Source organism: Nothobranchius furzeri, chromosome 13, assembly GCF_043380555.1.
Source record: "Nothobranchius furzeri strain GRZ-AD chromosome 13, NfurGRZ-RIMD1, whole genome shotgun sequence".
Taxonomy (NCBI): Eukaryota; Metazoa; Chordata; class Actinopteri; order Cyprinodontiformes; family Nothobranchiidae; genus Nothobranchius; species Nothobranchius furzeri.
This window is the reverse complement of record NC_091753.1, coordinates 51,950,523-51,962,821: the sequence shown is the minus strand read 5'-3', so window position 1 is coordinate 51,962,821 and position 12,299 is coordinate 51,950,523. Positions and strand designations below refer to the sequence as shown.

Here is a 12,299-nt window from a genome sequence, read left to right as displayed (position 1 = left end):
TGTATCCGCGATCTCGTTCTTTCGGTCATTACCCAAAGCTCATGGCCATAGGTGAGGATTGGGACGTAGATTGACCGGTAAATCGAGAGCCTGGCTTTCTGGCTCAGCTCCCTCTTCCCCACGACAGATCGGCTCAGCGTCCGCATCACTGCAGACGCCGAACCAATCCGCCTGTCGATCTCCTGATCCCTCCTACCCTCACTCGTGAACAAGACCCCGAGATACTTAAACTCCTCCACTTGAGGTAGGACCTCTCCCCCGACCCGGAGGTGGCAAGCCACCCTTTTCCAGTCGAGAACCATGGTCTCAGATTTGGAGGTGCTGATCCTCATCCCAGCCGCTTCACATTCGGCCGCGAACCTACCCAGCAAGAGCTGAAGGTCAGAGCTGGATGAAGCTAGGAGGACCACATCATCCGCAAAAAGCAGAGACGAGATTCTCCTGCCACCAAACTCGACACACTCCACACCACGGCTGCGTCTAGAAATTCTGTCCATAAAAGTGATGAACAGAACCGGTGACAAAGGGCAGCCCTGGCGGAGTCCAACCCTCACTGGGAACAGGTCCGACTTACTACCGGCTATGCGGACCAAACTCACGCTCCTCTGGTAAAGGGACTGAATGGCCCTTAACAGAAAGCCACCCACCCCATACTCCTGGAGCGTCCCCCACAGGGCGCCCCTGGGGACACGGTCATAAGCCTTCTCCAAATCCACAAAGCACATGTGGATTGGTTGGGCAAACTCCCATGCCCCCTCCATCACCCTTGCAAGGGTATAGAGCTGGTCCACAGTTCCACGGCCAGGACGAAAACCACATTGCTCCTCCTCTATCTGAGATTCAACTATCGATCGGACCCTCCTCTCCAGTACCTTGGCGTAGACCTTTCCAGGGAGGCTGAGGAGTGTGATCCCCCTATAGTTGGAACACACCCTCAGGTCACCCTTCTTAAAGATGGGGACCACCACCCCGGTCTGCCACTCCCTAGGAACTGCCCCCGATGACCACGCAATGTTGTAGAGACGTGTCAACCATGACAGCCCTACAACATCCATAGCCTTGAGATACCCAGGACGAACCTCATCCGCCCCCGGGGCTCCGCCGCTGTGTAGTTGTTTGACTACCTCAGCAACTTCTGCCCCCGAGATCGGACAGTCCATCCCCAGGCCTCCCAGCTCTGGTTCCTCCTCGGAATGCGCATTGGTGGGATTGAGGAGCTCCTCAAAGTATTCCTTCCACCGTCTGACTATAGCCTCAGTTGACGTCAGCAGCTCCCCATCCCCACTGTAAACAGTGTGAGCGAGTTGCTGCCTTCCTCTCCTGAGGCGCCGGACAGTTTGCCAGAACCTCTTTGGAGCCGATCGATAGTCTTTCTCCATGGCCTCACCAAACTCCTCCCACGCCCGAGATTTTGCCTCGGCAACTGCCACTGCTGCACCCCGCTTGGCTATCTGGTACCTGTCTGCTGCCTCCGGAGACCCACAGACTAGCCACGCCCTGTAGGCCTCCTTCTTCAGCCTGACGGCTCCCCGAACCTCTGGTGTCCACCAGCGGGTACGGGGGTTGCCACCACGACTGGCACCGGCCACCTTACGACCACAGCTAGCAACAGCCGCCTCGACAATCGCAGAGTGGAACAAGGCCCACTCGGACTCAATGTCCCCCACCTTGTTTTTAATTGTTTAAAAATCTAGCAGCATGAGCTTGGCCCTGCAAGTCAGTGAATGAAACGGAAAACCCTGTTCTGACAAACTTTGGAAATCCCGTAAATGCAGAATGCGATTGGTCACATCCCAGTAACATACTGGCTTCACTTAGCCTGGCAAGCCAGACTAAATAAATGTATTATTTAGTCTGGCAACGCTCCATTGACGCCTCACGGTTGTGGGAAGGTCTCTACTGTTGTCTTTCAAATGATCTCCGCATGCTACTGGACAATGAATGTGACATACTCGCTGCAACAGCCATCGGTACATGAGGCGGTCCGCAGTTGAAGAAGGAGAAAATACATAATCCCCCCCCCCCCCCCCCCCCCAAAAAAAAACACTTAAATACATCTATCTCCTCCTGATTCTGATGAAGCCCAAGTTCTAATAGTCCAAAATTGATGTAAAATCCGTTTCAAACGAGCTGTCGACATCTTGGTTCACTCTGTTGCATCATCCCACCCACCGGGCATATAGAGTGCCCTGATTGGCCCACAACGCCGATAAGGCTCTGTGATTTGTTCACTAAGCAGATAGAGCACTACGATTGGCCCACCATTATGGACCAATCACAGCTCTTAATATGTTTGAAACCCCTCTAGAGAGCTGTGATTGGCCAACCAGAATGCTGTTAGGGGCTGCAGAGGTTCCAGTGGAGCGTTCCTAAACCAAACTTTGCAAAGCAAGAATTTGGTCTTGTTCACTAAGCTAGGCGTCACTGTGTGCCCAACACTAATATTAGCATTTCTATTTCAGAGGAAGGACATGTCTCCCCATGTAGATGAATGAAAATGTATAATAGGTGCTGGGTATGATATGACACAATTAACCAAAGCACAATTGAGGATGATGATAATATGACATGAAACTAAAGCACAACTAATAAATACTTTCTGGCATTATTTTCTTACAACTCTGCAGTCCTGCTTTTCTATACAGGGCAGGGCACTAATCCCATAGTATTAGTCAATTAGAATGTCACATGAAAGGTGACGCTCATTTGGGTTCATTTTTATGCACTACTAGTTCTTTTTTATTGTGAAACTTAAAGATTTTAGCACAAATTTTCTTTACTTATTTTTTTGCTTTGAGATTCATTTTTAAACAGTGATGGAGTATGGTGTGGCTTGGCATCATGGAAAAAGTGTGGAATGTTGTTTGCTTTAGTCTTTTACAATTTTTCATTTTTTAATCGACCCCATAGTGACTGTCAAGGGTCCTTTAGTGTTTAGTCTCCATGCTGCAACAAAATGTTTTTTTTTTAGAGCACAAAACCTCAACAAGATGAAAACAACAAAAAATAACTTTTATCCAGCTGGAAGGCTGAAGTATCCACTGCGTTTTAGGGACTTATAATAATTATGCCAACTGAAAATATGAAAAAAATGCAGTTTGATTTTATTTCCCGGTATAAGACTTAATTTGCAAAAACATGTCCGAACATGTACAAATCAGCCTAATCCTTTAATTTGTCTTGTTCATGTCATTCACCCATTTATGTCTTTTAGCTGAACTCCTGACACTTCTTTAGAAGCCGTAGAAAAATTAGCTCTCTCATGAAGAAACAATAAGCTATATCGATGACTCACTATAAAACAACTTTACGCAAATGTCACTGCAACATTCACCAGTCATGAAACAACTTTACTTTACTTTCTAAAACAATGTGATAATAAATCAACTGCAACTGAATATTCTATACCATAATAAATACAATCTAATATACACCTCTTGAGGTACATACTTTTTTGTGCAATAAAATACATCTGAGATTTATCACCATTAAATGTGTAATGATTTAAATTACAGGTTATTTAATGAGCCATAAGGCATGGGATTCCATAGGAAATATGAAATCCAGCTTACGGGTTGGTGGGGTTATTTAAACCAGAAGATTGGAACTTTTTATTGCAGGGATTAGGTAACAGCTTCGTATTCACTCAGAGACAACAGAAGAGAGAGAGTCAAGTTTAACAGTTAAGAATTTTATTACTAACAAATTAAACTAGACTGACTTTAAAACTAAATGTATGGTGTAACTAAAATGGATGAGACGGAGAATGGATGACATGTGATGTTAATCAGAACCAGAAAATCCAAAGAAGCGATTTGTTCTGACGGGAACTGAAGGTGATGTCTTCGCATTAAGCTTTGGTTAGGAGGTTCATAAACACATTAGCCACCATTTGCTGGTCTACCTACCCTTCGTGGAAGTCCTCTTTAGATCCAGAATAGTGAGGTCTAGCTTGACTTTCTCTGGAACCAAGCCGGTAGGAAAAGCAGCGGTTGCCGACCAGTCCAGTCTGAGTTACTTCCGGGTCACGGCAGTTTGTTGGCGTCTGGTGAGACCCAAGCCTGGGTCTTGATGGTTCAGCTTTTATTCTGAAAGGAACTGTTGTCGCTGTTGGAACAGCAACAACTTTTTCAGCTTGTCGTTGGTTCTTTCGGTTGAAGAGTTTTAAATCAGGATTGGCCACTCCGTCACTTTCTCTGGAACGCTTTGAACTGGCGTTAGAGATGACGTGGCATAGTTTTATACTTCGGATGTTATGGTTAATTGTCGAATGAAAACTTACCAAACACCATCAAAACCACGCCTCCGTCAGATCTGTAAGATTCTGATTGGATCAGTGAAAGTAATGTGTTTTGTCTTTTAACGCTACGTGAGATGAGTCCTGGTGGAACATTTAAAGTCACAGTACCTTTATATTCTATAGGATTATAATAAAGTAATTAATATTTTGATTTCACAGATCGGTCCTATCTTATTTATTGACTAACATTTTGATGGATTAGCTTTATTAAAATAGAGTTCTTTGATTAATTAAAAGAAAAGAGTTCATTCTTCATGCTTCTGTTGAGCTGAAAATAAGCAGGTTAGAAGGAACGCATGAGACCTTGAGACCATATCTCATGCAGACTAGTCTTGTGCAGAGGAGGGAAAAAAACAGTCATTTCATTTCGTTACAAATGTATCACTGGGGTTCCACAGGGTTGTGTGCTTAGTCCACTGCTGTTCATTTCAGTGGCCCATGAATCTATAGCAGGACCAAATTCTAACCACACAAGTAAACATACTTCTTTGCAATTCTGGGTTACTTCTTCTTTTATTGTAATGTCAGTCTGTGTTGCATTATCATTTCCTGAATTTTGCACCAAATAAAAAAAAAACAAGTGTTGTCCTCTTCAGTTATCTTTTAACTTCCTGTCTCCTGGTATCTCCTCTGTGCCCTGCAATGGCACGTCTTGATGTGCCCTCCTGGTGGAGCAGGACAGTTGATGCAAATTGTTCTAGGGTTCAGGTACAACCTCAATATCATAGCCTAGTCAAATTCTAAACTACTGAAAAGCAGTCAGAAACGATAAGTCAGAAAAAGGTGGAATGCATTTTCCAGGTCATGGTCATGTTCCCGCCTCAAGTAGAGTAGTTTATATATCTCGGGCAAGATCAATGACAGGATTGGTGTTGCACATGCAGGGATGCAGGCTTTTTTGGGGGACAGCAGTAGCTCAGGTGGTAGAGCGGGTTGCCTCATGATCGGAGGGTCATGGGTTTGATTCCAGCTCCCGCCAGGGGGTATCCTGCTGTTGTGTCCTTGGGCAAGACACTTCATCCAACTTGCCTGTGTTAGTGGTGGTCAGAGGGGCCAACGGCGCCAAATGGCAGCCTCGCCTCTGTCAGACCTCCCCAGGGCGGCTGTGGCTACAAGTAACTTACCATCACTAGCAGTGTGTGAATGTGAGAGTGTGTGAAAGCGTCTTTGGGTGTCTAGAAAAGCGCTATATAAGTTCAGTGCATTATTATTATTATTATTATTATTATTTTACCACTGTTGTGGTGAAGAGAATGTTGGACTGGTAGGCAAAGAACTCAATTTACCGGTTGATCTACATTCCAACGGTCATAGTCACAAGCCTTGGGTGATGACCAAAAGAACGAGATCGCAGATACAAGCAACCGAAATGACTTTTCTCCGTAGAGTGTTTGGGCTTTCTCTTAGAGATAGGGTGAGAAGCTTGGTCATCCGGGAGGGGCTCAGAGTAGAGCCGCTGCTCCTCCACATTAACAGAATCTAGTTTAGGTGGCTCGAGCATCTGGTTAGGATGCCCCCTGAATGCCTCCCTGGTGTAGTTTCCAGGGCATGTCACACCAGGAGGAGACTTAAAGGAAGACTCAGGACCCACTGGAGGGACTATTGGCGTTTCCTCATTTGGCTCAGTCCAACCCGGTCCTGGTAGCATTGGCTCATCTTTGCCATGTTTTGTTTACATAGCCTTCTCAGGAATGTGGAAATCTCTGAGCATGACGATGAGGCAAGGACGCATGAAAAAGTCTGTGTTGTAAACAAAAGCAGCCGTGCAGTGCCGCTTTTGGAAACTCTGATATGAAGCACTGCCTTCGGCTCTCTCTCCCAGTGGGAGTGCTGTGTGCTCCTCACAGCAGTCTGTTCTTGTGCTGCCAAGGCTGGAGCGGCAGCTCCGAGCTGCAGACAGAGGAGATGTTTACTCCACAGCATCCAGAATGATGATGAATTGCGCATGCGGGAAGCCCCTGATTCTACCCGCCGATCGGAGGCTCCCCCTAAAGGTAGGCGTGGATTTCAGCCGGCCAATCAGTCTACAGATGTGAAGACACCATACCCTCAAGGTAGGTCCTTCCGAACCAGATGTAAAAGCACCTTTTCTTTCTCAGCTGGCCAGGGAACGCCTTAGGATTCCCTCAGAGGGGCTCGCCCAAGTGGCTGGGAGAGGGAAGTCTGTGACTTTCTGCTTAGGATGTTGTCCCCATGACCAGATTCCGGAGAAGCGGAGGACCATGGGTGGACGGATGGACTAGTGGATAGATAGCAGGAAGGATGGAGGAAAAAATTTTCCCACATGTTTATGGCTCTTCTCATTGTTGACCTTTTAGTGCAGCTGTTGTTAATTCTAGTTTAAAAAGTGTTCTCTTCTTTTATTGAGCAGTGTAAACAATTGGGTTATTGAAAATAATGGATTTTAAGAGTGGGATGAAGCAAAAATAAAAAATAAAAAAAAAGGCACTTTACACAAATGGCAAGTTTAATTACACAAGTGAGAATCTAATAAAAGGTTATCACACAAAATATAAAAACAAATCTTATTATTTTTTCCCCTAAAATAAACCAGTCATGAAAATTGCAAGTGCAAAAAAAGCTACTTTATATATTTTGCAAATATCAAAAAAAATCAAAAATAATTGTGCACACGTTTGGTTAGGCCGGTTCTTTCCTTAGTTGTATTTTTCTGGCCATGTTTCTGAGTTTAGCCATTAGCTGTTCTTTAAATTTGTCACCCATGAGGAAGTAGAAGACAGGGTTGATGACGCTGTGCAGAAAAGCCAATGGTCGGGTGATGATGTACGTGGCTTTAATGTACATCTTTGTACGCTCTGGCAACCCGCCCCGCGGCTGCCGAGACCAAATTCTGATGTTCCTCATCACATGGTAAGGAGTGTACAGGACCAGAAACATCACTGTGGCTGAAATCAGGATCCGGAGTGGCCTTTTGTAGGTTTTCCTGCGCTGTAGAGCTCTCTCCTGCACATGAAGCAGATGTGACATTTGTTTGGAGAAAACACAAAGTGCAAGCAGTGGAAGAATGTATCCAGTCAAGGTTAATCCCAAACTATAGCCTAAAGGATTGACGCCTCCTTTCAAACTGGCAAAATCCCTGCAGTTGCTCCAGTTTTGTCTCTGCAGGTCCTTCACCATCAGGGCAATCAGTGGAGCAATTTCCACATTGACAGCCAGCCAGCTCAGCGCTGACGTGACCACGGCTACGCGTGGCCGGAGCATGAAGTGGCCTCTTGCTGGATGCTTTACGAGCAGAAAGCGGTCAACGCTGAGCCAGACCATGAAGAGGATGGAAGAGTAAAGGTTGACGTGCAGGACGTAGCGGTTGATGATGCAAACGGCAGGTTCCAACACTTGGTTGTTTGCATAGAGATAGGAGAGTTGTGGCAGGGTGCAGAGAAAAACGAGGTCAGAGAGCGCCAGGTTAAAAATGTAAACATGACAGCTCTGCCACTCCTGTAGGCAAAACATGTAGCCGAGTACGACCAACAGGTTGGCAGGAAAGCCGACGCAGAACTCCAGGGCATAAAATGGAGTCAAATAATACCTCTCCAGCATCTTGTCTATCCCTGTGGAGTTGGACAGCTGCTGTGAAGATGTGTGAAAACAGGGGGGGGCGAAGAAAAGGGAGAATGGAAAGATGGGAAGAGAGAAAAATATGGGTGAGCCATGATTAAAACAACATTAAACAAGTTAAAAGATTAAGGAATAATTATCTAAATAAAAGATAAATAATAAGGACCTACCATTGTGTAGTTTCTGGTGGTTTCTGTTGGTGGGAGCGATGGAGGGGCCATGAGCCCGCGCAGCCTCTATTTTTACAACGGAGACAGTAAACAGAGTACTGAAGGTAATAGAGCCTTTAATATGACGGAAGCAGCCGGCCTTTCCTTTTATGGGCTCACTCAATGGCTTTGAGTGCAAATTAGATGTAGAGCATAATAAAGATCCAACAGTTTATTTACTTTTGTTCTTTATGAACCAGAGGACTGTCGTGTCATTATTGGCTTTCTATTGCAGCGCTGCTACAGAATATTCAGGTAACGTTAGCTTCTACTTGGTTAGTGAAACGACTGAAAACGGCAGCAATTATGTCATTATTTAGAAACTGTTGAAGCTAGTCTGTAAGTTTTTATTTTCTACTTCAGAAGTTACATTTTAGACTTTCTCTACACGGTTTTAAATGGTTTGTTTAGTCCTGAAAGCCAGCTGTAAAAACGTGTTTTTCACTAACACATTTTCATTGTGACTACCTGGAACTACAGACGTCATACATGAGGATATAAACAAATCAGAGGTATGAAATATCTTCATTATACCCAAACTTCTCAAAGCTGAAGAGTGTTAGGATTTGTACCTGTTGTCAGCCGTGATCCAAGCTGCGTCCTCTTGAGATTGAGTTGGACGACTCACGCTGGAGTTTATACCAAACTTTTTTCTCTGTATTGACTTCCCATTTCACAGAATGTGGTTTTCTACTCAGCTTCTTGGTTTTTTATTCTATTCCAACACCAGCTATTTATTGCTTCATTCTAGGGTTAGTATATATATATATATATATATATATTTCATTTCCATTTAATACTTGTTCAGCTGCTGTTTTGTATAGATATTTTTATTTCTTCATACATTCTTATACATTTACATACTGTGTATTTTGTTGTACAGTTACTTTATTCTCAACTTCAACTTATATATATTTTATCTTATTCCTTCCCAGCTAAATTTACCTTTTATTCTAATTTGTATTGTATTGTGTATTTTGTTGTAAAGCTATTCTATTATTCAACTTTAGTTCAGATATATTTTACCTTACTCTTTCCCAGTTAAATTTACCCTTCATTTTAATTTGTGGTGTACAGTTATTTTATTTTCAACTCTTAGGTCACGAGCAGTTGTGTAAGGCATTTCACTGCATTTCGTACTGTGTATGAATGTGTATGTGACAAATAAAATTTGAATTTGAATATTCTCAGCCATGCTGATTTCCTGCTCAGAAGTTGATCTTTGTCAGAATTGGTCATTTGGTGAGTTTACAGCTACATACTGGGAGTGTTTTTATAAGATGCGGTTAAACTGTCATTTCACACTTTAAAACTGAACCACAAATAGCTGCCCAGCGTAAAGGCTCGTGGTTCAGGTTATCTGCATCTATGCGTGAATCCTTGAAAAGAAAAACCTCTGACCTATTCTACAAACACTCTGACATGTGTGAGTTTTGTACCTTTTTAAATTTGAAGACATATTTAGCTAATTTTTCATATTTTAAAATATTTTTCTTGAGCCAGTATGTGTTAAAATGACAATTTATAGGGTTAATGAAATGTCACGCAGACCCCACCGCCCTCTGTGCCCTGAATACTGCACTTGCAACTTCAGAGTGCCGGTCTGATCTGTTGGACTTAAGAGAAAATTGAGCTAACATTTCTGTCGATGCAGTCTGGTTCCAGCACGTTTTCGATCATAAACACAGCTGATTTAGTGATGAATCACTCCTGTAGACGCTAATTGGGGCAGCAGTAGCTCAGGAGGTAGAGCGAGTTGCCTCATGGGTTCGATTCCAGCTCCCACCAGGGGTATTCTGCTGTGGTGTCCTTGGGCAAGACACTTCACCCAACTTGCCTGTGTTGTTGGTGGTCAGAGGGGCCGACGGCTCCAAATGGCAGCCTCGCCTCTGTCAGACCGCCACAGGTCGGCTGTGGCTACAAAGTAGCTTACCATCACTAGCAGTGTGTGAATGTGAGAGTGTGAAAGCGTCTTTGAGTGTCCTAAAAAGCGCTATTTATGTTCAGTGCATTATTATTATTATTTTATTAATGAAAGCTGGGGAGACATTTCAGCTGTTAGGTGAAGGTGTTAAAACGACAGCGTCAAGAAGAGTTTCAATTTTTGTTTCACATAAATTAATAACGGAGTCTAGGGGGTGCTAAAGGTAGCAGTAGCTCAACATGTTGAGCGGGTTGTCCAGTAGTTGGAAGGTCGCAGGTTCGATCCCGGCTCCGGACAGAGAATTCTGCTGTTGTGTCCTTGGGCAAGACACTTAACCAACCTGGCCTGCTGGTGGTGGTCGGAGGGACCGGTGGCGCCTGTGCTCGGCAGCCTCGCCTCTGTCAGTGCGCCCCAGGGCAGCTGTGGCTACATCGTAGCTCATCACCATCACCATCAGTGTGTGAATGCGCTTTGGAGTCCTCACTCTGAGAGGCCCTATACAAGTGTGGGTCATTTATCATTTAAAGGGCCAGAGAAGGAGAAAGAGCCGGCTGCTACCACTTCAACTTCAGGGCAAACTACCAGAGTCCCAGCCAGCTTGACTGAAGTCGTCATTTTAAATCCAACCGCTCGCTGCCATTGACGAATAAAGTTGTCAATTGCATTTTTTTACTGGGGGGCTGGAATGAGCCCCCGCACCATGAAAACAAACATCACAGCTTTGAAGCTGATCTTCATCCGCATACGTCACACGTCACGTTATCAAGAAGCAGAAAATCCATGTATTAGGAGATGGTTTTGGGACGCTGCTGTGATAAAAGTGTTTCAGCTAGCTACTAGCTGAAACATGTCAGGTAAACAAATAACTTTTACTAAACGGTGTAAGAAAAGAACAGAAACATGGATTGTCCCCTACTGCACGTGGATAAACAGCAAAGGTGAAGCTGCCAACACCGGCAAAGCTCTGAAGATGGTGACTGTGTTACGCTAACACTGTTAACTGATTAAGATTAAAAACTTTACTACGCTGCGTATTAAAGAAGAAAAACACAATAGAAATAAATTACAGGCTTTGATCTTCGAGGGGTCCTGCCAGGATGTTCCTTCCATGGAAGACTGGCAACTCCTGTGGATGTTTTCTACTTGGGAATCCTGAATGATGGACTAATAAGATGCTTCACAAACAAAAACTGTTTCTTTCTGCCATTATTGCCCCATACCAATCCTCCTCTATTTCCTGTTCTTCTTCTCTGCTCTCTTATTGTAAATAAAAACAAAACCAGCATTGATTTTTTTCTATTCTTTTTTCTGTCAAAAATTAATTCATTAAATGCGTCAGTAATTTTCAAAGGATTCCTCAGGAATACATTTGTTATCTACATTTCATGCTGTTGTATGTCCAAACTAATGGGACACGTTTCTTATAACTATCAAAACTCTGATAATAAATTCAATAATACTTTATTAATCCCAGAGGGAAATGAGAGGGACTGACCTTTGTCTTATTTGTTAATGTTATTTTTAATGTTTTCTTTTCCAATGGACTGTTGACTGTTCCAGTTTGACTTTGTTATCATAAAGAGTAGAAATACTGAGTCACAGTTTTCTAGAACTTCCTCCTTCAGGTCGTGGTTTAAATGGAATTTCAATAGGAAACAGTATGTTGTGTACGTGGCCAAAAGGAAACATCACAATATGCTTAAAAGAGAAAATCTGGTAGAAAATGCTACTCAAATATTCTTCTTTTGCTTCATTTGGTGTTTATTTTCTAGATAATACCGATTTTTGATTCTGCCTTAAAGGTGTGGAACATCATTAGCTTCTGAGATGCTGAAACTCTAGGATTCGAAAAGCCTGACAGATCTACGTCACACTGTCACTCATGGACTCACCCATCTTGGCTCACGACAGGGAAGGCTGTTGTTGGTTTAGCGTCCAGGAAACAGCAGATAGGAAGTAGGAGCCAACTGTTAGCATTAGCAGCTCCACCACACAGCCAAAGTCCTCCAAGCTTGTGTTATTGGTGGAGATAAAACATCAGTGGTGCAGCGCAGAGTCAGTGATAGAATCACATTGCTGTTATCCAACCCGAGGCGAGATGTCCAAATATCCAGAAATAAGACTTCAAATCCTGCCGTCAGAAGCTTATCTCTGATGTGGCTCACTTCCAGTTCCAGGAGCAGGTGCACCGGAGCTTTTTGACCCCAGAATATGACGTACAAGTCATTCACTCCTCCTAGAGACCACAGCAGATGTACAGATTAAACAACTGTTCCACATCTTTTAAAAT

At 43.7% G+C, this 12,299-nt stretch overlaps 1 protein-coding gene across 1 annotated transcript; it reads right to left on the bottom strand.

Annotated features, from left to right (window-relative positions):
• Positions 1-6,861: 6,861 nt before the first annotated feature.
• Positions 6,862-11,905, bottom strand: LOC107380644 (succinate receptor 1). The gene is made up of 7 exons (XM_070543264.1): positions 11,882-11,905; positions 11,077-11,161; positions 10,926-10,986; positions 8,658-8,714; positions 8,554-8,559; positions 8,047-8,144; positions 6,862-7,869 (listed from the first exon to the last, which is right to left on the bottom strand). Exons 1-7 carry the CDS (start codon positions 11,903-11,905, stop codon positions 6,941-6,943), a joined length of 1,260 nt encoding a protein of 419 aa, XP_070399365.1. The 3' UTR covers positions 6,862-6,940.
• Positions 11,906-12,299: the final 394 nt, after the last annotated feature.